General features: G+C 42.1%; 1 protein-coding gene and 1 pseudogene across 1 annotated transcript in view; one reads left to right on the forward strand and one right to left on the reverse strand.

The window, feature by feature from the left end:
- Window positions 1–20,303: 20,303 nt before the first annotated feature.
- Window positions 20,304–26,325, forward strand: part of NDUFV2 (NADH:ubiquinone oxidoreductase core subunit V2) — a 34,887-nt gene continuing 28,865 nt past the window's right edge. Inside the window, exon 1 of the mRNA XM_007974645.3 lies at window positions 20,304–20,494. Coding sequence (XP_007972836.1) covers window positions 20,441–20,494 — 54 coding nt within the window. The 5' untranslated portion in view covers window positions 20,304–20,440. The remainder of the gene's footprint in view (window positions 20,495–26,325) is intronic.
- LOC103222751 (adenylate kinase 2, mitochondrial pseudogene) lies at window positions 24,477–26,224 on the reverse strand (annotated as a pseudogene).

Consider the following 26,325-nt stretch of genomic DNA (forward strand, 5'->3'; position numbering starts at 1 on the left):
ATGTCTTCCCAGGTCCAATATCGATCGCTAACAACCCCTGAAAGAGGATGTAGACTTTGTTTATTTGTTCATTTTCTTGCTTTTGTTTTGTTTTCCTTTGTTTTGTAACTCAGGGCTTTAAGAAGATAGTATTAGAAACTTATTGGTTGGAATGAGGAGAGGGTTTCCAAATTACTTGCCCTAAATCTGGTTTTAAGGAAATCGGAGACATAAATTGAGATAAGAGTACCTTTCTTTTTTTTTTTTTTTTTTTTTGAGATGAAGTCTGGCTCTGTCCCCCAGCCTGGAGTGCGATGGTGTGATCTCGGCTCACTGCAACCTCCGCCTCCTGGGTTCAAGGTATTCTCCAGCCTCAGCCTCCCGAGTAGCTGGCATAACAGGTGCCTGACACCGCGCCCAGCTAATTTTTGTATTTTTAGTAGAGACGAGTTTTCACCATGTTGACTAGGCTGGTCTCGAACTCCTGACCTCAGGTGATCCACCTGCCTTGGCCTCCCAAAGTGCTGGGATTACAGGCATGAGCCACTGTGCCTGGCCAGTAAGAGTACCTTTTAAGTTTTAATTAAAATGTGCTTAAACCTTCTTCCCAAGCTCTGTAAGAAGTCTAATGATTTCCCTGGGTTTATGTTAATTCCTGAGGTTTTGCAGACCCATGTTCACTTCCAGTTCCACAATTCTGCCCTTGCTGAATGCACGCCTGTGTTGGTGTCTACTTCTGCTGTTGTCATCTTTTTCTGCTCTGGGACAATCTTGTCCTGGAATGTAACCTCTTTTCTTTGATTTCTTCCAAACCACTTTCCCAAGGCAAAGCCTTGTATAATCCCATCTCTATATCTTTAATTTCTCTCCCCTCGCCTTTTTTTTAATTAAATTTTTTAATTTTTTAATTTTTTCGTTTTTTTGAGACCAGTTTCCGAATTTTGCTCTTTCACCCAGGCTGAAGTGCAGTGGTGTGAGCTAGTCTCCTGCAACCTCCGCTTCCTGGGTTCAAGCGATTCTCCTGCCTCAGTCTCCTGAGCAGCTGGGATTACAGGCATGTGCCACCACACCCAGCTCATTTAAAAAATATTTTTAGTAGAGACAGGGTTTCACCATGTTGGCCAGGCTGGTTTCAAACTCCTGACCTCAAGTGATCTGCCTGCCTTGGTCTCCCAAAGTGCTGGAATAACAAGCATGAGCCACCGCACCCGGCTCCCTTTCTTCTCTTGACTGTTCTACTCCCACTCACAAATTATTGTTGATGTTTAGACGTGGAGTGGTTTAGCTATAACTTTACTACCTTATATTCTTTCATCCAATGGCCCCAGGGTCTTACTTTCCACCCACAAGTGGCTAATCAAGGCATTTTTCCAGACAAAGATAGTTCTCTAAGAGGAACTTTGGTATAAATTCTTTAAAAAATATATATACACATGTATGCACATATACACATATATACACACAAACACATACCTATATACACATATATAATATATATGCATATACATACATCATATATCATGCATCATAGATATGTATATAATATATAAAGTATACAGATAATTACACGAATACATATTTATTTATTTATTTTATTCATTTATTTTTGAGACAGGATCTCAACTCTCACCCAGGCTGGAGTGCAGTGATGCAATCTCGGCTCACTGCAACCACCACCTCCTGGGTTCAAGCAATCCTCCCACCTCAGCCTTTCGGGTAGCTGGGACCACAGGCACGTGTCACTATGACTGGCTAATTTGTATTTTTGGTAGAGACATGTTGCCCACACTGGCACATAAATACATATGTATTTAAATCTATGATACATATTACATGTATACACACACACATATATATACTCCACTGCATAGATTCAGTCATCTACACATCCAAACCACCTTCACTGTGGAATTAGTGAACTCTTTAGCTCCTGCCTTAGTCTGTTTCTTATTCTCATCTTTATTTCTCATTAAACTGATTATAATATATAAATATATTTGTTATATTGATCTCATCTTTATTTCTTATTCTCACTCATCACTTTATTTCTGCATTGCCACACACCTTCCTTTCTGATTAAAATTAATCCCATCCAGTTTGCACTGTTGAGTTTACAAAATGGGAGACTGGAAATATCTGTTCAGTCACTCATTGATTCAATCATACATTCATTCAACATACAGTAATTGAGCACCTACAATAGAACACCATATTGGGTCCTATAGAAGAAATGGATAAAAGGGAGGGGGTCCATGCCTTCGGAAACTTAAAATCCAGCTGGATGCGCAGCACTCAACACACACGAAACAAAGCATCCTCAAATGCACAATTCTCATCAGAGGAACAGCAAATTAGAGCAGAAAGCTAAAGCTTTGCCGTGCACGCCAGTGCTGCTATATCAGCAGAATGAGCAGGAGGGGGAAAAAAGCCACTGCGGTTAAAAGAAACTGCTGGCCTATGGATTTTTTTAAATTACAATTTGCATGCTCTTCTAACAGTGTTAGTTCTGCTTAGGTGGCAGAGTGGCTTTCCTGAAAGTATGAGCTCAGCCTCGCCTTATGCCTGTTTAAAGAAAGAGGTCAGGTAAAGTGATTGTAGTAACAGCACCAAGCTGGTTGAAAACCACAGTATCTCTCAGATGGCACCAAAAAAACTCACACGATGGAAAATGTTTGCCTGCTAAAAACCTCTCGAAGGTGTTTCAGAAACACTTATGAGCAGTATTTGCTCTTCTCCTTGGGAGTGTTCTCGAGGAAAACAGTTTTCCAAACTTAACATGTTACGGTAGTAGAATAGTCTAGTAGCCTGAGTTAATTTTGGATTGAGAAGCAAGTGGGCCTCGGGTATTCAGGTAGCAAGTGGTTAAGGAGAATTTGGAGCTGGTCAGTGCCTGGCTAAATTGCATGTGCCTTGAAAAGAAGTCCTTCTGATCCACCTGTGTCTACACAAATTCATGAGTGACTGGTGCTTTGAATTCAGTCCCACTAACGCACCAGCTGTGCTTTTCGGTAGCTGTTTCCTTTTCTTGACAATTGGTTTTAGGTTGCGTCAAAAGGGGAAGACACAGAACTGACAAAAGGCAAAATTATAAGACATGTATCTTATTATTTAGCTTCTCTATGTGACTATATTTGAGGTGAAGGACTTAATCTTTATATAGCTCTTCCAAATTTCTTCATACAGTACCACAATTTATAACTGAACTCTATACTGAATAATCATTTAAAACATTTTAAACTACTTTGGAAGAGAAATGAGTGATGACTGAATATATTTGCAAAAACCTATACTGTATATATTGTAGGATGTCTACATAAAAACTAAATAACCCCATCAGTGTTCATTTGACATCTAAGTAGACCCGGGGGCAGAAAATAAAAGGACTCTCATCTTAAAGGTTGATAAATATAGTCTATGTGTGGTATTGATACTTTAATTCACAAATCAAATATATTTTAATGTGCACATGGAAGAATTTAACTATGAAGTTCATGAAGAATGGCAACTATTAACATCCTGAAAGATGGTATTCATGTGCAGGAGAAAGATAATTGTCTGTTTCTCAGTGATGACAACGTACAGTAAATGACTTCCTTCCATAGAACCTCCAAATTAGAGTCATTCAGGTATTTCCCGTTTCACATTCTAGCAAAGTAAGTTGCATCATGCTTTTCTAAGAATTGGTTGTTTTTCGTTGCATACTTCTATGACAAAGTTAAAAATAATTTATTTGTAAGATGATGTACTAATGGTCTTCATTTGAAAACATTTAGTGAGATGTACCTGGCATACTAGATGTGATACTAAAAGACTTGTGGGGCCAGGCGCGGTGGCTCATGCCTGTAATCCCAGCACTTCGGGAGGCCAAGGCTGGTGGATCACCTGAGGTAGGGAGTTCGAGACCAGCCTGACCAACATGCAGAAACCCCGTCTCTAGTAAAAATACAAAAATTAGCTGGGCATGGTGGTGGATGCCTGTAATCCCAGCTACTTAGGAAGCTGAAGCAGGAGAATTGCTTGAACCTGGGAGGCGGAGGTTGTGGTGAGCCAAGATCATGCCATTGCATTCCAGCCTGGGCAACAAGAGTGAGACTCCATCTCAAAAAAAAAAAAAAAAAAAAAAAAAAAAAAACTTGTGGCCAGGAGAGGTGGCTGACACCTGTAATCCCAGGTGTCTCTGGCTCTGGCTCTGGCTTTGTCGCCCAGGCTGGAGTACAGTGGCGCGATCTCAGCTCACCACTACCTCCGCTTCCCAGGTTCAAGTGATTCTCCTGCCTCAGCCTCCAGGGTAGCTGGGACTACAGGCATGTGCCACCACCATACCCGGCTAATTTTTTTGTATTTTTAGTTAGAGACAGGGTTTCACCATGTTAGCCAGGATGATCTCGATCTCCTGACCTCGTGATCGGCCTGCCTCAGCTTCCCAAAGTGCTGGGATTACAGGCGTGAGCCACTATGCCTGGCCTCTGGTGATTTTTAATATATTTCTCTCTATATATATGTGTGTGTGTGTGTGTGTGTGTGTGTGTGTATATATTTTTTTTTTTTTTCCTGAGACAGAGTCTTGCTCTGTTGCCCAGGCTGAAGTGCAGTGCTGTGATCTCAGCTCACTACAACCTCCACCTCCTGGGTTTAAGTGATTGTCCTGCCTCAGCCTCCTGAGTAGCTGGAACTACAGGCATGCACAGCCACGCCCTGTTAATTTTTGCATTTTTGGTAGAGACGGGTTTTTGCAGTGTTGGCCAGGTTGGTCTCAAACTCCTGAGCTCAAGCAATCCATCTGCCTCGGCCTCCCAAAGTGCTGGGGTTACAGGTTTGTGCCACCACGCCCAGCCAATTATTATTTGAATTTTAACAATGATCGTTATTTATTTCATCAGAAAGACCCATTAAAGATATTTCCATTGTAAAAATAACTGCATTTAAAAAATTGGCTTCCTGTACTTAAATAAATACTATTAGATCCATGACGGACACTATTCACTGTTAAGTTACAGATAGAACTGTAGAAAATATATGAAACGAACACTTTATATTATTATAAGATTATCTTCATGACCTCGAATGAAGCAAAATGTCTTCTTTTAAGGCAGGGTGTCACTCTGTCACCGAGGCTAGATTGCAGAGGCACAGTCACAGCTCACTGCAGCCTCTACCTCAGGGGTCCATGCAATCCTTCCCCCTTACTTTCTGGAGTAGCTGGGACTAGAGGTGTGGTGAGCTACCAGGCCTGGGTATTGTATTATTATTATTATTTTCTGTAGAAACAGGGTCTCCCTGTGTTGCCCAGGGTGGTCTCGAATTCCTGGACTCAAGCGATCTCCCCACCTCTGCCTCCCAAAGTGCTGGGATTACAGGTGTGAGCCACCACACTCAGCCAACGTCAACTTTTATTTTGGATTTAGATGTGCAGGTTCATTACATGTGTGTGTTGCATGATGGTATCAATCATTGCATTACCTGGGTAGTGAGCATAGTACCAAATAGGTAGTTTTTCAGCTTGACCTTCTTCCCTCTCTCCCCTCTCAAGTAGTCCCCAGTGTCTATTGTTCCTTCCCATCTTTATGTTCATGTGTACCCAATGTTTAGCTCCTATTTGTGAGAACATGTGATACCTGGTTTTCTGTTACTGCATGAATTCACTTAGGATAATGACCAGCTGTATCCATGTTGCTTCAAATAACAAGATTTCATTCTTTTTTATGGCTGCATGGTATTCCATGGAATATATGTACCATATTTTCTTTAACCAATACACTGTTGATAGGTACCTCGGTTGATTCCATGTCTTTGTTATTGTGACTAGTTTAAGCACATTTTATTAACACAGAAAAGACATGAATCATGAAGGAAAAGTTCTTTTCTGAGACGGGGTCTCACAGTGTGTCAGCTCACTGCAACCTCTGCCACCTGGGCTCGAGTGATCCTCTTGCCTCAGCCTCCCAAGCAGATGGAACTGCAGACATGCACCACCATGCCTGGCTTTTTTTTTTTTTTTTTTTTGTATATTTGGTAGAGACAGGGTTTTACCATAGTGCTCAGAGTGGTCTCAAACTCCTGAGCTGAAGTGATTTGCCCACCTTGGCCTCCCAAAGTGCTGGGATTACAGGCCTGATTCACCACACCTGGCCCATAAAGGGAAAGATTTATAAATTTGCTTGTATTTTGTAGATGACACTAAAATTAAAAGCTTAATTTAAAACTGAAGTTACAAAACAAGCCACAGAACCAAGAAAAGGTATAACACGTATAACAAAGTATTAGTTACAAGGAAAAAATTAATAAGCAAGGAAAAAATTATTAAGCAAAAAAAAATTTTTGTTTAATGACCAAAAATATGAACAGGAAGCAGAAAAGGAAAACAAAATCACCAAAATCACAAAAGTGTGCTCAGCCTCACTATAATTAGAGAAAAAAATTAAAATGAGATACCATGGTATATACATCTGATTATCTACAATATTTATCCAGACATATGAGATGTTGAAAAGGATGTAGACAATAGGAACTTACATATTCTAGCAGTGGGAGTGAAAGCTAGTACAGCCATTTTGATATCGAATTGCTGATATCCAACAAAAATGTATGTTATGACCCAGAAAATCTTTTTCTATAGAAACTTGCAAATATTTGCGCAGAAGACATCTACAGAAAGTTGGAAACAATCTAGAAGTCTATCAATAGGAAAATGAAAAATAAAGTGAATATTCCCAAGAACGTTAAAACAGCAGTTGATGCTGGATGTGGTGGTGTGCACCTGTAGCCCCAGCTACTCGGCAAGCTAAGGTGGGAGGATCCCTTGAGTCCAGGAGTTCAAGGCAGCAGTGAGCTATGATTGTGCCACTGTACTCCAGCCTGTACTCCAGAAAAAGCAAATGAAAAACCCCCAGCAGTTTAAAACATGAACTAGGGCTCTAGGTATTGATGTTATTAACATAGACCACCAAAAAGTCATTAAGAAGAAAAAAGAAGCAGGTTGCAAAAATATTTCCATAGTGTGATAAAATTGTTTTAATTGTAAAAACACCATATATATTGATAACGGATACATAGAAAATAATAAAGAGAATCGTGTACTAAAGGAAACTATTAGTTATTGTCTCTGGGGAGAGAAGCGGAGGAAAGTAATTTAAAAAGTTAGCAAAATGGACCTGATCTGAATATTATGTCACTTTTATTTAAAAAAATAAAAGCAGCCAGGGGTGGTTACTAACACCTATAATCCCAGCACTTTGGGAGGCTGAGGCAGGTGGATCACCTCAGGTCAGGAGTTCGAGACCAGCCTGGCCAACATGATGAAACCCCATCTCTACTAAAAATACAAAAACTAGCCGGCAGTGACGGTGCTTGCCTGCAATTCCAGCTACTAGGGAGGTCAAGGCAGGAGGATCACTCGAACCTGTGAGGTAGAGGTTGCAGTGAGCTGAGATTGCACCATTGCATTCCAGCCTGGGCAACAGAGTGAGACTCTGTCTCAAAAATAAATAAATAAATAAATAAATAAGTGAAAACATATTGCAAAAAATAACAGTGGTGTGTTTAGACTCTTGCTGCTCCTCGCCATAGATCCTCACAAGCCTCCTCTCTGCCCTCTGACCACCGAGCTGCAGAGCTCCGGGGCTGCAGGAGGAGGACCTGCAGGGCCTGCGGGTGCAACTGTACCCTAGTCAGCATGGGGATGGAGCAGGGCTCTAACTTCAATTTCCATTTACAGTCATGACATGCAAAAAACACGACTTGATGCCCAGCATGAACCTCACTCATAGACTCCCTGAAAATAGTCGCTGATCACACCAGAGCAATAAAACAGCTTTCGGCCTGAGGAAGATCACATTGAGATAAGCTGAAAGCATTTTGAAGAAAAACTCAGATTGGACACAGGATTAGTCAGGTTGGTCTGAACTCTTCCCCTTGTCTTAGTCTGTTTGTGCTGCTGTAACAAAATACCACAGACTGGGTAATTCATAAAGAACAGAAACTTACTTTCATAGTCCTGGAGGCTGGGAAGTTTGAGATCAAGGTGCCAGCATATTCAGTGTCTGCTGAATGTCCAGTCTCCACTTCCAAGATGGCACCTTGTTGCTGCATCCTCCAGAGCAGACAAACACTGTGTCCTCACATAACGGAAGGGACAGGAGGCAAAAGGGCCTAAGCTAGTTCCTTCCAGCCCTTTTATAAGGCATGAATCTATTCTTGATAGGGAAGCCCTCATGACTTAATCACATCTCACATCCAAAAACCCCTGAGTCTTAATACAACCACAATCAGAATCATGTTTCAAGATGAATTTTGGAGGGGACACATTCAAGCCATAGCACTTCCCAAAAGATAACTTCTTTAAACAAACATACAAAACACACAACATCTCTTAGCATGAACAACACATGTGTTATGATGAAAGGGAGTTCTTTTCTTCTTCCTTTCTCTTTCTCTTTCTTTCTTTCTTTCTTTCTTTCTTTCTTTCTTTCTTTCTTTCTTTCTTTCTTTCTTTCAGACAGGGCCTCCCTCTGTCACCTAGGCTAGAGTGCAGTGGCATGATCATGGCTCACTACAACCTCCACCTCCCAGGCTTAAGCAATCCTCCCACCCCAGCCTCCCAAGTAGCTGGGACCACAGGCATGCACCACTGTGGCTGGCTACTTTTTTTTTTTTTTTTTTTTTTGTAGAGACAGGATCTCACTATGTTGCCCAGGCTGGTCTTGAACTCCTGGGCTCAAGTGATCCTCCCACCTCAGCCTCCCAAAGTGCTGGGATTACAGGCACTGTGCCTGGCCAAAAGGGAGGATTTTCTAAAAAGAATTTTTGAAGGTTTTTCTTCCATCTCTGCTTCTGTCTCACCTGCTGGCCCTTGGATTGGGGATCTATGTCAGAAAGCATCTGACAACATCAATCAGTACCTTTAGATGAAGAATTGAAATCTGACTTGGTTCACACAGTGGAGCCTATCTACTGAAAACTGCACCTAACTCTGCTTTTTATAATTTTTTAAGCAGAAACTAGGAAACCAAGGTACAACTCCACAGTTGAATTTATGAATTTATGCACTAAAATGCCTTTGCCGATTTGTGTGCTCTTAAAATCAGCTTTCTTTTACTCAAGGCTGTGTCTGTCAAGAGACTGTGAAAAAAATAAATCTTTGCTAAATTCTTCAGAGATTGCGATATTTGCATATAGTTTAAAACCAAACCTTATCAGAGGTTTTTTGATTAAACTAGGAAAGAAAAAGTTGTTTACTTAAAAATAAACACTTGCACTTCCCCAGTGTTACTAGGCCCCTTGCAGGCTTGGTGTGGGTGGCTAGAGCTAGAGCCAGTTGCAGCAGTAAAAGTGACCCATATTTTTTGGCTTTTGCCATTCAAGAGCTGGGAGGGTTTAGGAGGTTGAGAAGCCACAACAAGACCATAGCCACTTCCTTGGGACTTCACTGGACCTTGCCTCACAGAAATGGGGCTTGTGGAATGACTTAAGCCTTCCTCCAGCTCGATTTCGAAGGAAATCGAGTTCTGTGTTGATTTATAGTTGTTAGCCACTATTTTATTTGTCAGTATTGTAAAAGTTGTTGGGAAGTCTACATCATTAAAAAATATTATCTGTCAGCCCAAAGATATGGAAAGTAGTTTGGTTTTGTTTTTTTGGGGGTTTTTTGTTTGTTTTTTGAGAAACACACAGCTTGAGAATTTTCTCCCCTAGATTTCTCCGTCAGTTTAAGGACATTTAAAGTTAGTGTTGTTATTTAAATAGCCACATTTCCGAGAAAGCTCCTGTGTTTTTTGTAACCTCCTCTCTTTTCTAACAGGCCTAATACAAAGTTAGCCTCATGTGTGTGAGTCCTGAAAATAAAACATTCAGCGGATTCTATGTAGTAATTACTACCTGGGGCACCAATAGATACGTACTCCTGGTACTATCTGGCAGACCCCTGGAGCCAGGGCTGAAAACACTGACGTACTGCTGGCCAGCATCCGTCTTAACTTGCTAGCACCTGAACCTTACCAGTAGTTCAGCATTGTGAATGTTACTCTGGCCCAGGAGGGCATTATTGCCCCAGGTGCAGGGGTCTTGGCATGTTTAGTGCCTCAGCACTGAAATCTGGCTTTGGACCCTTCGTACTCCACAGCTTCTCCAACCTTTCTCTTCTCATTGTTGGGCTATTTTCTTCGTCCTTACCCTTGACCTCTTCCAGTCTCTAGGACCCATCAAACCTTAGGCAGGAATTATTTGAACCTCTCTTCTCATCAACATGGATGTAATACCAGTTCCCCAGGAGCGAAAACATGATCTGACACCTTGAAGACCTCCCCATCCCACCCCCTGCACCCCACCTCTCTGGAACACATGCATGCACACGCACTCACATACACTCCTTGGCTCTTGCGATGGGCCAGCCTGCTTAACATCCCTGGTGATGATGTCTGAGTCACGCAGCTTCCTCTGCCTTCTGCCTGAAAAGCATCATCTTCAGCAAAAGTGGTTGCCTGGTACGAGGAAGTAACGTAAGAAAGGATATGCTAGGGTTCTTTGATCAATCATGTTTCTGAGAACATCATTATCTTCTATCTGTATTCAAAGCAAGTTCCGATTCCAGTGGAAAGCGTGGCCTCTCAGAGCCGTCCTTGTTTACTCAGATATAGAAGTGATCCACTGTCCTCGCGTTCTCTCTTCATATTTACATCATTAAAATTCTACCACAACCCTGTGAGGGAGGAACCACTGTCCCCATTCTCCTGATAAGGACACTGAGCTCGGAAAGACTAATCAAAATGTCCCAAGTCACACTTCTGGAAAGTTAGGAAGCCGATTCAAACCAAGGATTCTCAGATTCCAAAGCCCATGCTGCTCTCTCATCAGTCTTTATGCCTGGTCTTGGATTCAGCTTTCTTGCGTTTCTTTTGCGTGAGGCCATGTGTTGTTTCATGTTCAGCACCAAAGTCTCCCTAAGCACTGGGGTGCCACTCTGTCCCAGCAGCTCATCCTCAGAGGATGGAAAGCCCCCTCCGACCCTGACTGAAGCCAGAATCCGGCTCCCTGCTGATGACATTTCTCATCACTCCCTGGCTGCCTGGACATCCAAATCCAACCAGGATTTGCCAACCCAGTGCTCTCCTGTCTGATACGTTATCAGACTCCTGCAGGCCAGATCCCTGCCATAGCTGCTCCCATAAGCTACTTCCTCTCTCTCTCTCTTCTTCTTTGTCTTCCTTCCCTCTTTCCTTTCCAGCTTTCTTTCAATACACATATGTACTGTTTTACTGGGATATTCCATAAAAATGACAAACATATTCTGAGCGGTTCTCTTATTTTTAAGCAAAATCAGTATTCACAAAGATAGCCTACTTGCATAACCCAATTAAGCCTCAGTTGGAGTAAACTGATTTTTTTTTTTTGACACAGGCTTTCATTCTGTTACCCAAGGTGGAGAGCAGTGGTATAATCATAGCTCACTGCAGCCTCAAACTCCTGGGGTCAAGCGATCCTCCCGCCTCAGCCTCCTAAGTAGCTGGGACTATAGGCGTATGCCATCATGCCTGGATAATTTAAAAATTTTTTTTAGAGATGGAGTCTCACAGTGTTGCCTAGGCTGATTGTAAATTCCTGGCCTCAAGTGATCTTCCCACTTCAGCTTCCCAAAATACTGGGATTACAGGCACAAGCCGCCATGCCTGGCCAATACTTTTAATAGATAATTTCATATTGCGTTTCATGACTCTTCTTATTTAGATACACTATGACACTTGTTGCTGGAGGCTTTTAGCTGAACTTGGAATTTCTGTAACCAATGTACATGTTTATTAAATGATGCTAACCCTACTACTTTCCATTCCCCTGCGTCATATGCTTACACAAAGTCAAACTGGCCTGCTATGGTTATCTTAGAAGCCAGCCTTTCACACCCTGCTGTAGGTATGGTCCCTGAGAAAGTAAGGGCAGACTCTCTTTCCTTTGACAAATTTGTCTATCACCTCTGTCTTAGGAGGAGTGATTTCCTGATTCTATACATGTAAGATACTTGTGGAAAGTCACAAACATCGCCGGCCATTTCAATATTCTTATTCCGTTTTGGGTGACTTAGACCATACATATTAACACTAGCATTCCTTAGATGTTGATAGATGAGTAAGAATCAGATTGTGCACTTCATAACTACAACGGGGTGGTGGTGGGGGGGTTCCCAAGAACTACGGATACTGCAAAACAAATCCCTTAAGTAAATAGTGGAAAATGATCGTTTATTTTAAGCCCTTTGAGAAGTTGAAAAATGATGCAAAAGGAAAGAACTCGTCTGTTCTTAGTCAGCTTTTGACCTTTGACTATATAAACATAAGAAACACATGAACTAGAGCTAGGTAACTAAGCAGGACTTCTCTGCCAGCCAGATGAACAAAACAAATCTTCTCCTTAAGGTTTATAGAGACGTACTAGAGCAACGCTACACAAAATTATCACACTCAATAATTTATTCATGAAGAAGGCGGTTGCTAAGATCTTGGCATTCTCAGTAACTTTTTATTTTTTAACCTATAAAATGAGGAGATCGGACCAGATGTTTTCTAGTCTTTCCTGCTCTAAAATGTTGACACCAGGGTCCATCAAGTCAGGCTATCTCAGAATCCACACAACAGTTCCTGTCCTTCCACTGCCCTGATAGCAAAAGCCCCTTATTATCTGGCTTGAAAGTTCTATCGTATGTCATCTTGCCATTAGCACACAACAATTAACACACACAGTATGCGAGGCCCTGCCAAAAGCATCCACAAAGGACGATGAAAGCCTGGGCACCAACATCACATGCCTCTGTTACTATGCACTGAAATGACCTGGCAGGAAGTGGGCCCCAGAGGAAGAAGGGGAACAACGTCTCCTGTTACCTTTATTATCAGAATCTGTTTAGGTTTGTTATGTGCCACCTTGACCTTCTAGCTGCTCTCTAGCAATGCTTATCTTTCATTTCTTTCAGGTGAAAACATACCTCCAAGAAACTCTATTTATGGCAAATTCCTGTGTAATCTTCAAGTGTTACATGCCCTGTGATTATCACACATCTGACATCCCCAATAAGACTTTGGGATTCCTTCCTCTCTAAGTTCCCAATTCATGTTGCACATACACTAGAATCTTTTCCCTGCTAGCATGTAAGGTCTTCCCAGGAAGGGCTAGGTCTCTTGCCTTTGTATCTCCAGTACACTAGTGCCTGGCATATAAGAGGAGCTGAACATATATTTGCATAGTAAATGCATAAATGAAAGTCTTTTCTGACCAATTTCATCCTGCTCCGACCACTCTTTCATTATACAGCTTAGACTATTTACATCTTGCTACACAAGCATATGCAGCAAATGAACCACTGAGATGCATTATGATTTTTCTTAGTCAAGGAAAATTTTAACGTGCAAGAAAATGGACTATTTAAAGAAACTTTATGTGAATATTTTTGTAACTGGTCAAGGAAGACATGAATTCAAATATTTACAGGGATTTTAAGGAGCAGTCTGAGGGAGGGAGTCCAGAGCTATTCTGTCTAGAATGCAAACTGCCTGAAGAATCTAAGAACTGGCCTGTTTGCCTCTTCTCAGCCCACACTACCCAATACACTAAATTCAAACCTGAATAAAAATTCATAGCAGTCAAAAGAAGTATACTCTAAAGAGGTTTACATTCACTAAAAAGAAATGAGTATAAAAGAGAATTATTAAATTTTTCACTTTTGTTTTTCCTTTATTAGACTATTTCTCAAAATGAACATAGCTTTATTTTTTCTTACCATAAAATAGCATGTGTTAATTGAATTAAAATTAGGCAATACAAAAAGCATAAAGAAAAAAATGAAAATTACCTTTAATCCCATCACTCAGAGAGAATTCTCATTAACATTTTACCTTTCCATATTTTTTCCTATGCATATACAGAAAATGTAGTAATGTTATACGTGATGTTTTGTAATCTTTTTTTATTAAGCTGCCACACATTATGGGCATCTTTCCTTTACAATGAATATTGATCTTCATTATTATTTTTAAATCTGCAGAGCAATATCCCATTGTATGGCTGTACTGTTACTTAATAAATTCTCTGTTGATGTCATTTACATAGCTTCCAGGTTTTCAGTATTACAAATAACACCGTGATGAACATTTTTGTATACTTTTTCAGTTATTTCCTTGGGATAAATTCATATTAAGAAACCAAATACATATTGCCAAATTACCCTCTCCAGAGGCTGATTTTATCACACTCCTACCATCACCAATGAGAGCATGTAGCTCCACAACAACAGTGATCAGCAATCTGCAAATCTATCAGGCAAGAATTACATTCATTGTTGTTTAATTACTTTGACTACTTGCTAGGGAGGCAGGGATCCAATTCTGACAGAAAATTTCACTTCAGCCACGGAAGCTGCTAGGATCAGTCCCATGTTGGGGAAGTAACGAGCGATGTGAATCTGATAATGGTTTAGGCGACGTTCTGCTTATGTTATTTTTTTAAAACACTCTGTTCTTGAAGTCTACATAGTTAAGTTACTGGCTGTTTTGATTTTCATTTTCCCTTTTGGTCTTGCATATGCAAGAATAACTTGAGAAGAATCTGGAAGAATCATGCAGAACTCATTCGCCAACCTCATGTCCCTGCTCACTTCAGTGCGAAATGGGTCTAACACTTCAGTTTATCAACGTGACCAGATCATTCTTCTTTACATGCTCCAATTTCCTGCTGGAAATACTTCTCTCTCTCTCTCTCTCTCTCACACACACACACACACACACACACACACACACACACACACCCAGCAGTAACCTTATTCCATCTTTCCCTTCCATTGAGTTTTGACTTTATACCAACTGGCTCTCAGTTCTTCCTGCAAAGCAGGACTGGGCCTGCAGCTCACATTTTTCATTAGAAAACCCAGCAAGGCAGGCAGGTCAATATTGTTATGTGCGGGCATGCTGAGAGCCAGAGTGCACGATCTACCTGTGGCTGCTTTAATAAGTAGGATGTGACTTAGGAGATAATCACAATATAGAATATCTGACTAAACTGTTCCATAGATGGAGTGGACAACTTGTTAGATACTGAAAACAACAACAACAACAACAACAAAAAAAAAAACACCAAATAAAACCAAAGCTTTTCTGAACTCTTACTGTGTGCCAGGCACCATGTTCATCATTTTCCATAAACTGAATGATTTAATGTTCTAATTATACTTTCAGAAACTGAGAACCAAAGCTTCACAAAAGTGAGTAAGTGACAAGGTCAGAATTCAAATCCAATTACAAAGTTCATGGTTTTCATTATACCACATCCTTGATAGTGCCCGTGTGTGATGGTTTAAATGGCAAAGAAATCAGGAATGAGAGAGTCAAAGTTCCCACATTTGGTCATCCCTCTAGACTTTATCCTAGCTCCCCTGCCTCCAGTCCCTCACTCCCCACCCCCAACGCCCACACATTCTTTATTTAACAGCTTGACCATTATAGTTAAGTCCAATTTCCCTGGGCTTATGATACTAGTGCCAACTTAGAATAGTGCAATATATCAAACCAGGCAGCCATGATGTTCATTACAGGTTCATTACATGATCAAGCCAATTTCAATCTAGGGTTTCTACATTGAAACCCTACAATTTCAATGTAGGGTTAGGTCAGTAACTTGAAATCATCGATGTCCATGCTGGTCTGTGCCCAGAAATAATGACTTTGATAGTGGGAGGAAGAAGATGAATTTTCCAAACAGCTCCCACAATTCTATCCTAAGGACTCTGAGAATAGCTGATTGCACATGAGGTTACTTTCTAAGTGGAGTGGCTCCAGAAATTAACTTACGTTACTGGATGTTGAAAGATATTCATCCTGACTTTCTCACTAAATAAATATTTGGGCTAAGGATAAGCCAAAGTTGTGCTGGACATTAACAAGTCTTTTGACTTGGTGAGCAGTGTGGTGCCACACTTACTGGCAGTTGAATTGAAATAAAGTTGAATTGAACTAAAAGCATCTTACTTTCTGTAACATCTTCAAGAAGGTGTTAACAGGCTAGACGCTCCCTTAGCACTCATCCTTACTGTTTTAAACATTACTCTTTGCACTTTTTGGTTCTGCTCTTAGGTAACAGAAATTGGAGGCAACTGGTAAGTCCTTGATTAGTGTCAGGCACCAATGGGATATACACTTTCTCTATAGGTCATGAACTCAAAAAGAGGGTGGTCTACTGTGGATGACCCCATTAGTTGCCTACCTAGATTTACTTCTTCAGCCCCTTCCTTGCTGGCAGAGCTATTTTGTTCAGGAGCTAATGGGCCCCAAACTAGCCCTTCCATTCTCCTTTCTAATTAGTGGCTTAATCATCATAATATTGTAATGTCTTTTTCTGATGATGGTGATGATGATGATGAAGGCTAACACTTTCTAAGCGTTTACTCTGTGCTAGGTACTTTTTAAAGAACTTTGAAAGGTATCAACTCATTTCGATACAGGAGTTAAGAAGAAATTGCTTAGGCAGATAGTGAGGGTATGGGAGTCCTCAGTAAGGTTTTCCTTTTAATAAAAACAGCCCCCAATCATTTTCTTTTCTAACAAAGAGCAGCCTGTAAAATCGAGCTGCAGACACAGACAAGCAAACTAGGAGCTTGCACAGGTGAATTCCGGCAGTTGTGCCCATGGGAATATACTAGCCGGGATGAGGCATGTTCAAAGTGGCAGCACCATCTTCTCTTTTTGCCAGCCACATGTACAGTAAGAAGCAGACTAGATGGCACTGCCCAAGTGGAAAGCCCATTTGTATAATAAGATTAGGGTTGGGAGACCAGCCTTCCCCACGTCACACCTGGTCAAACCAATCTGTGAGTCCTACATAATTCAGACACTGCCTCCTCAAGCCTGCTTATAAAATCTGCTGTGGTCCGCCCTTGCCCCCTTTTTCAGACGTCTTACAAGGAGCTGCTCTCCTCTCCCCTTTCTTCTGCCTATTAAGCTCCTTAACCCACCCACGTGTCCCTTTCCTTAATCCTCTTGGCGGGAGATGCCGAACCCTGGATATTTACCCCAGACAGTGATGCCATTTCAGTTTCATTCTTGTAAACCAAAAGAGATAATTCTCAATCAATCTAGAAAGTTTATTTTGCCAAGGTTAAGGACACACCCTGACATAGCCTCAGGAGATCCTGCTGACATGTGCCCAAGGTGGTTGGCTTTTATACATTTTAGGGAGACATGAGACATCAATCAATATGTGTAAGATGTACATTGGTTCACTTCGGTAAAGCGAGACAACTTGAGGGAGAGCTTCCAAATCCTAAATAGATAAGAGACAAAAGCTTGCATTCTTTTGAGTCCTTGATCAGCCCTCCACTGAATACAAAATTTAGTCTGGCTCAGTGAATTTGCATTTTTACATGAACAATAGGGCAGAGAAAGCAATCAGATATGCTCTTGTCTCAGGCGATCCTCAGAGGGATGACATCGAGCTGCGTCTCTCCTTCGTCCATAAGGAATTTCCTTGTGGGCAAATTGTGAGGGAGGTATGTAGCTTTTTATCTTTGTAGCTATCTTATTTAGGAAAAAAAATGGGAGGTAGATTACCCAACATAGTTCCCAGCTTGTCTTTTCCCTCGGCTTAGTGATTTGGGGGTCCTGAGATTTATTTTCCTTTCACATTCTCATAATAAAGCCATGAGGAAGGTACCATTATTAAACCAAAGCCCAGAGAGACTAACTTGCCTAAAGTCACACAGCTAGAAAGCAGCAGCTGAATCCCCATAGTTTGATTCTAGAGCTTCCCTCTTAACCACTATGTCTTGTAAGCCAGTGAGACAAGAAGTCTGCTGGAGGAACATCTGGGACACTTTAGAGATGAGTTCTTTTTCTTTGGAATGTTGTCATCTGCATATGATATTTGGAACTGCTGCCGGTATCTTGTGTCTATAATAGGAGTCACGGCTGAGTATATTGGAGTAAAAAGATGGAAGCTGCTAAACATTTTGAAGACATCATTGGGCAAGGTTGAATTAACTAACCTTGGAACTCCTTTACCTCTGGAATTGTTTTTCGTGTGACACGATGAACTCAGTATCCTTTAATCTACTTGTTAGATCCCCTGTTACTTGTTGTGAAAAGCACTCTCACTGATACACATAGAAACAAGCATAATTCGGACCTAAGACAAATAGAAATGAGCATAATTCTGTTTTTTTTGTTGTTGTTGTTGTTGTTTTTTTTTTTGAGACGGAGTCTCGCTGTGTCACCCAGGCTGGAGTGCAGTGGCCGGATCTCAGCTCACTGCAAGCTCCGCCTCCCGGGTTTACGCCATTCTCCGGCCTCAGCCTCCCAGTAGCTGGGACTACAGGCGCCCGCCACCTCGCCCGGCTAGTTTTTTGTATTTTTTAGTAGAGACGGGGTTTCACCATGTTAGCCAGGATGGTCTCGATCTCCTGACCTCGTGATCCACCCGCCTCGGCCTCCCAAAGTGCTGGGATTACAGGCTTGAGCCACCGCGCCCGGCCGAAATGAGCATAATTCTAACCCTTTTAGGTAGGCACAATATTTGCACTATAAGCAAGATTTTCATTCAGCCAACAAATATTTACTGAATGCCTTCCATTTGCCAGGTATAGTGCAAGTTGCTGAACCAAACAATATGGGAAGGGCAGGTTTCTCCATCCATGGAGGTTATAATCTGGTCATAAATGTAGTGAAAGTGCGGGCAGGCATATTTTGGGACGGTATCTTGAGGACTAATCTGGATTGGGAGTCAGAGAAGGCCCTAATAAAATCCAGTAAAAGCATCCATTACAGATTCAAAAAGAATCCATATAATGTCTGTATCATCCATCAAGTATTTGTGATATGTTTTGGTTTTAGCTGTATAAGAGCAGTAAGAACTATTATGTGCACAATAGTGTTAGATGTATAAGTATTATTATTATTATTATTTTGAGACGGAGTCTCGCTCCGTCGCCCAGGCCGGAGTGCAGTGGCACTATCTCAGCTCACTGCAAGCTCTGCCTCCTGGGTTCACGCCATTCTCTGGCCTTAGCCTCCCGAGTAGCTGGGACTACATGTGCCCGCCACCACGACCGGCTAATTTCTTGTATTTTCAGTAGAGACGGGGTTTCACTCTGTTAGCCAGGATGGTTTACGATCTCCTGACCTCGTGATCCGCCCGCCTTGGCCTCCCAAAGTGCCGGCATTACAGGCGTGAGCCACGCGCCCGGCCAGGTGTATAAGTATTTAGGTAACTTTATAACAAAATACACTTACTTTAAGAGCCAGACTGTCTTTCCCTTTTAAAGGGAAATACTGAAGCTGATTTAGGAGAGGCAAACTAACATAAAATATAAGGCAAATGAGTGGGAACTAAGGCATTTGGTATCTATTTCTAGCTCACTGGGCAGCAGTCCTCCGTGTCTTGAATTCTATAATTTGCGAAATATGATTCATAGGGGTTGCAATGGAATATTTCTGAGTTTTTAGACTAATGAGGGATAAATTTTAAAAATCCCTGTGCTACTGTGAATGTTCCAGAAACTATTCACAAGTTTATTATAGCAAAGAAAATGGGCAAAAGAAAGGGGGTGGGTACAGGACTTGACACTCCAGAGAAGAAGGCAGTGACGTAAAAAATCAAGAGGTAGTCCACACCAGGAAATAGTGCTGTGCACATTAGAGCTGTTACTGAGTAAATACTTGTTGGAATTTCCAGAGATAACCAAACAAACATGAAGAAGGAAGTGGGTTTTTTTTTTTTTCAGCTTTATTATGGAAAATATCTAATGTGTACAAAAGTACCGAGAATAGTAAATAATAACGTCCATACGGCTTCTATGGCCGTACTCACGGCCAACTTGCTTTATTTTTCACCTCCCACTCCTCACTATTCTCAAGCAAATTCCAGACATCATACCATTTCACCCCTAAATATGTCGCACATATCTCTAATGCAAAAGAATGGGAACCAAGACATTTGGTGTCTATGGCTAGCACACTGGGTAGCAGCCTTCTGTGTTCTGAATTTATAACATGTAGAACAAGATTTATAGTTGGTTGCAACCCGAATTTATTTTTAAGTAACAGCAATATAAGAGGAGGTGGCTAAACCTCACAAGGCTCTCCACGGGGGAAGCTCACCCCTATAAATCCAGGCGGGCGCTTCGTTACCCAGGAGCCCAGGGCGCAGCTCCGGCACACTTCCTTTCAAGGCCGGGACCCCTGCGGCAGCCCGTGGGACACCGCCCTTTCTGAGCACGGGCTGGTCCCCGCCCCTCCCCCGGGAAGTCTCCGCCCACAGGGCCCCAGCAGCCCCCGCGCGCCCTCGCTCCCTCCCGTCGGCCACCGCCCCTCGGCGTAGGGAGCGGCGTGCCGCCCGGGACGCCTAGGCCTGGGGTCGGGAACGCGCACGCTGTGCGTCCTGGGCTCGCTCGGGATTCTCGCCTGGCGCGGCCGGGGAAAGGTGAACAGTGTGGCCCGCCATGTTCTTCTCCGCGGCGCTCCGGGCCAGGGCGGCTGGCCTCACCGCCCACTGGGTAAGGAGGCTCGAGCTGAGCCCGGCGCTGCTGCCGCCCTTCTCTTGCTCTCTGTGTCTCCCTTAGTTTTGGGCGCAGGAGAGCCCTGGGCTCTGCACGGGCCTGCAGGCGGCAGCAAGGACACTGCGGCCTTCGCCCTCTTAGGGAGGCCGCTGCAGCCCCACCGTGAGTGAGAAGCCTCGAGGGAGGGCTGCCAGACTGGAAAGTGTACTCCTAGTTTGGTCGAGGAGGACAGAAAAGAGGGGCTGCTTGGTGATGTGTTTTTGTTTTGTTTTGTTTTTTTGCTATTTCGCTGTAGCGCAGAATCTAGGCCTGCCCTGGCCAGATCAGTTTCGAAGACCCCCGCCCCGAAGGAGGCACCTCGCATTTCAAGCCTAGTGACCTGGATGCTGTTAGGTTGCAGCATACTGGAGAGCTCTGGCTTGCTTCGTGAAGGCTTACGGAGAACTTCCTTAGGGCTGGAAAAGGGTGACCAATGTTTGATTTACTGCAGTTGTGCTTTGCATATCGGAAATGCTGGGTAAATAAATGGTATCAAACTAACTCTGAAAGAACGGCGCCGCAAATAACTGCACCCAGTTAAAGAACCACAGGATTTTAGAGGTTATATGGTCTGTTTGAGATCCAAGTACATCTCATTGTAGGCAAGGAAATTGAATTGCAGAGAAGTTGAAACACTCCTTCATGTTAATCTAAAAATGCAGATTCCAGAAATGTCGATTATAACAACAGGGCCTGTTACACAAGTAATACTGGAAAGAAGCCTTAGTTTTGTTTGTTTTCTAGGAGTAAAATAGGTTAAGTCATTTCTCAGCAAGAGGGAGATAGTGTATGTTCGTTGAGAACGAATTCAGGGTTTTAGAGTTAGACTCGAGTTTGGATGGTAGCTTAACTGCCTTTTGTGGCTCTATGACTTTGTCCTATTAATCTTCCTTAGTTTCTTCAGTTGTAAAATGGGAATATTCCTTTTTGCAGAGTTCAGTCTTTCAGTAAACATTTGAAGTCTTACTGTAGGTCATGCACTGCTGAGCTCTAGGTAACAGTGTGGATAATAATGATAGTCATTTGATAACTGTTTTCTGTGTGCCAAGCACTGAGTTAAATATCTACATTCCCATTTTTGAGGTTGGTATTACTTTTTCCTCATGTTACAGATAAGGAAAAGACTTAGTTCCCGTTCTTTTGGAATTGATAGTCTCACGTAAGAGGAACTTTAAGATAAATATGAGACAGTGTAAAAGCACAGTATTAGAGATGTGAATAGGGTCATCCAATGTGGTTTCAAGGTGCATAAGATTTTTCCTGAAGGTAGTACTAACAGATTGGGCATGGGGTCAGAGGGTATTCTAGGTGGAAAGGACAACTTTAAAAAAGCCTTGTTGGCAAGAAAAAGATCGGTATGTATGAGAAGCCACCTCTCCTGTTGGAGGTAAGGTGTGTTCCCAAATGAAATAAGGGAGAGACAGGGGCCAGATATTGGAGCTCCTTGCGTGCCATACTAAAGAATTTGATTTTATCTTAGAGGCAGTAAGGAGTCAGTGAAAGGTTTTAGAGTACAGAAATAAGATCTGGTTTCTGTTTTGGTTGGGTCACTGGATAGGACTGAGGGTGGAATGGGTTTGATTTGGACCCAGAAACTGGGAGACTAAGTAGATAAGAGGCTCTTGCAGAATGCTAGGTGAAAGATGATGAGCGTCAGACATGGTAGAAAGAATAGAAATAAGAGTGCCTGTAGATTTTCTTTTGTTTTTGAGGCAAAGGGGCTAGAAGTATAAATTGAAAAGCAGTTTTAACAATGAAAAAGAGCAACTTGAGGTAGTGGAGGACCATTTTAATCAGGTTTAATGTTTCTACAACTCTCCCTCTCCCTCTCTCCCTCTCTCCCTCTCTCCCTCTCTCCCTCTCTCCCTCTGTCCCTCTGTCCCTCTGTCCCTCTGTCTCCCTCCCGCTCCGCTCTCCGTCCCCGCTTTTTTTAAACAAATAGTACCTGATATGCAGTATGTACACAATAAATATTTGAGTTGATGAATAAGTTTAATTTTTATTACACATGTAATACGTTATAGGAAAAACAGTATTGAGATTAGCACATAGAATAAGCTCAAAAAATAAAAATCATCCATTGTCTTGTCAACCTGGAAATTACCATTGTTAACATTTTGATGTCTACACTTAACAGACCTTACAGATAATTAGTTTTTACAAAAATGGGAAGATATTATTTATACTGTTTGGTAGCCTGCTTTTTTGTAATGTATTCTGATCAGCTTTCCTTATCAGTAGACATTTCTATACTGTCATTTTAATGCTACATAGCATTCCATTGTGAGGCTGTTCTATTGCTTATATAACCAGGCCCTTCTAACCTTTCACAAGTAGTGGGATTTCACATTAAACCGAGCAAGTATCAAGAAAAGTACAAGAAAAATCTACCTAAGTTCCTTTCCTAAATGAGAAACCTCTATTATTATTTTTTATTATTGATTTATTATTTTCTTTATTTAAATGGAGTCTGGCTCGTAACCCTGGCTGAAGTGCAGTGGCGCGATCTCGGCTCACTGCAAGCTGCGCCTCCCGGGTTCACACCATTCTCCTGCCTCAGCCTCCCGAGAAGCTGGGACTACAGGCGCCCACCACCATGCCCGGCTGATTTTTTGTATTTTTATAGAGACGGAGTTTCACCGTGTTAGTCAGGATGGTCTCGATCTCCTGACCTGGTGATCCGCCCACCTCGGCCTCCCAAAGTGCTGGGATTAGAGGCGTGAGCCACCGCGCCCGGCCTAAATGAGAAACTTTTAATGATTATGCTTTCAAATAAATTGCCTATTCTAATTTCTGCTTTGCTAGCTGCCATTCTCTTGAAGAGGCTTTTCAGCTCATTGTTGCTTAAAATATGGCCAGAATTAAGTACTAGTTTGTGTGACCTTGAGCCATCTCAATCTCTTTGAGCCTCATTTTTCTTTTCTGTAAAGTGAGATAATACCTCATAGGTGATTGTAGTAATTGACTAAAAGTTATAAATTATGGAGTAATAGATAATCAGAATAAGTTTATTCCCTTCTTCAGTAATTGCCCATGGTTTTTCTGTAATGTTGATGCCACTTTAGAACTTACCACTGCCTCATTCCCAAGCTGCTACTGTAGTTTTGAAGGTGAGAGGATTGTGGTGGCATTTTCAATTACAGATACTCCTTTACTTACAATGAGATTACATCCTGATTAAACCCACTGTAAATTGAAAGTATGTAAATTTCAATTTACAGTGGGGTTATCTGGACTTAATCGAGGAGCATGCTGAATATTCATCATGCTGTAAAGTTGGGAAGTTGCACCACAGGCCATTGTGAGTCAGGGACCATCTGTATTGTGTATTTTTTCATTCATTGAGGATATTTTCCTTTATGTCTTTAAGCATGATTATAGCTGTCCTGAAGTTTCTAGTTGATTCTTTCTTCTTGAAAATGTGTTTTCCTTTTTTGTTTGTTTCCCATATGTTGAACAGTTTTGGATTGTATGCTGAATTTTGTGAATGATAATGTTGTAGAGGTTCTAGATCCTGTTTTATTCCTCCAAATAGTGTGTTTTGTTGTTGCTATCCATATCCCTTGTGGGCAGCAGATCAAATACTGGTTCTGTTCTTTTAGCTAGGTTCCTTGGAGTCTGCAGCATGTACATGCATGGTTCAGGGTTCAGCCAGAGATTCCTGTAGAATTTATATACCGAATGTATAGGACTTCCTCCCCCTTTCTGACTCTTCCTTTTCTGGGATTTCCCACTTTACCATGTCTGTTGTTGTTCTAAACTCTAAGTGAGGCCTGCCTTCTGGCTAAAAGATGTAAAGGAAAAATAAAAACCTCATTGGCTTTTTATGCATGTAGACTCCCCTTCTGTGTCTGGCTGTTTGGTTGTTCCCCAGTGCCTTCAGAAAGCTTTTGTTTTTATAAAATATTTTGTCCAGAGTTTATAGTTATTATTCAGTGGTTTGCCCTGACAGTGTCTACTTAGCCATACTAGAAGTATGCCATCTTGTGTGGTGGCACTTTTCCTTCCAAATTTTAAGTTTTGTACAATGAAATGTTTTCCCCATTCCATTAGATATATTTTTTTTAATACAAATTTTAACATTTTATTGATTTAGGGGCCAAACAAAGCAGCATTTGGTCAGTTAAGAAAGGCACCTCAGTGAAAATAATACATCACAGTGCTGTTGAGTGATCCCAGTCACAGGATTTGATAATGGAAAGGAAGGACAATCTTTGGATGACATAGCTTAGGACACTTGCTCATTTATTTAAAAGAGTCCCTTCACACACTGCAGATAAAAGCAGCATAGGACTGTGGCATGTGCTGGGTAGCTGTGAGAGGTTACTCATGAGAGTAGGTAGCCTAGTAAATCAGTGGTAAGTCAGGGGAAGGGAATCAGCCTCCCTTTCCATTCCATTCCCTTCCCCCTCCCCTTGATTCCAGTATGCTTGATTTGTTGAGCCACCATCCCTGTGAATACACCTTACGTCTCTTTCAAATGTGGAGACGGTTTTTTGATCTTACAGTGTGTGGAACCAGGGTCAGTAATCAAAGCCTCCCTGTTGCAAGCTATAGACACACAGGACAACAATTTGATTTCCTGTACTCTTGGTCTGGAACCCATGGGGTTCTGAGATAAAAGTTGACGTCTTAGTGCACTGGCGTTAAAAAATACTTTCACCAGTCCAGAGTAAATGAAAACCCGATTCCTTAGAAACAATACTGTATCTCTCTATTTCTACCCCCACCCTCCAAGCATGGTATTTTTTAAAAAATTAATTTTTCCCTTACACTTTAAAAACTCCCACCTATGTATAAAAGAAACTGCCACACTACAATAACACTGCTGTTGTTCCCAGTATTCCTCTGAGCCCCTCACCAGCCCTCCCTCACCATCCTCACCCTGGCCACCCTTCCCTTCTGCCCAGCACCTACGAGCAGGGATCACGCCGCGGGGTGATGAGCAGTGGTGTAGTCTCGCCTGGCCGTCTGATACTAGGATGTGGCTTTGGAGAAGGCTGCTAGGATGCTTGCGAACACGACATCAGGGGTCTGGGATGCATCGATAGCAGAGTGGATCCCCTGTTTCCTGTAGTACTCTATGAGTGGGGTGGTTTGAGTGTGGTAGGCTTGCAAGCGGATTTTCAAGGCCTTCTCATTGTCATCTGATCGACGAATCAAGGGTTCCCCAGTGATGCAATCTTTCATGGGCTCTTTTGGAGGGTTGAACTCCTCATGGTAGGAACGGCCACTCTTGGGGTGAATCAGCCGAGTCTGGGATGCTGAATTCAATCACAGAATCAAGCTTCTCTTTCCGCGTCTCCATGAGGTTATCGAGCATTTCTGCCTGCCTCACAGTCCCAGGGAAGCCATCCAGAAGAAAACCATTTTTGTACAAGGGGGTCTCCAAATTCTTCTCAATGAGTTCCACTACCATTTCATCACTCACCAGTTTCCCACCATCCATAGTTGCCTTCAGCTTTATTCCTAGCTCTGAGCCAGAAGCCGCCATGGCCCTCAGCATGTCCCCAGTAGCCATATGGCAGACACAGAAGTTTTCAGCCAATCTGGGTGCCTGGGTGCCTTTACCGGCCCCAGGAGGCCCCAGCAGCATGGCCCGGATGCCTTTAGGATACTCGGGTTCTGCCGCTGGCACGCTGGGAGCCATGTCCACCGAAGTCTCTCACTCTCCATTAGAGATTCTTAAACTTGATTTTGTAATTTCCCAGTGTATCTCCATTGTGACTCAAAGGACTCTAAAGAAGTTAATGTAGGAAAAACACCCCAAAACATTTAGTTTTTTATTC

Source organism: Chlorocebus sabaeus, chromosome 18, assembly GCF_047675955.1.
Source record: "Chlorocebus sabaeus isolate Y175 chromosome 18, mChlSab1.0.hap1, whole genome shotgun sequence".
In the NCBI taxonomy this organism is placed as follows: Eukaryota; Metazoa; Chordata; class Mammalia; order Primates; family Cercopithecidae; genus Chlorocebus; species Chlorocebus sabaeus.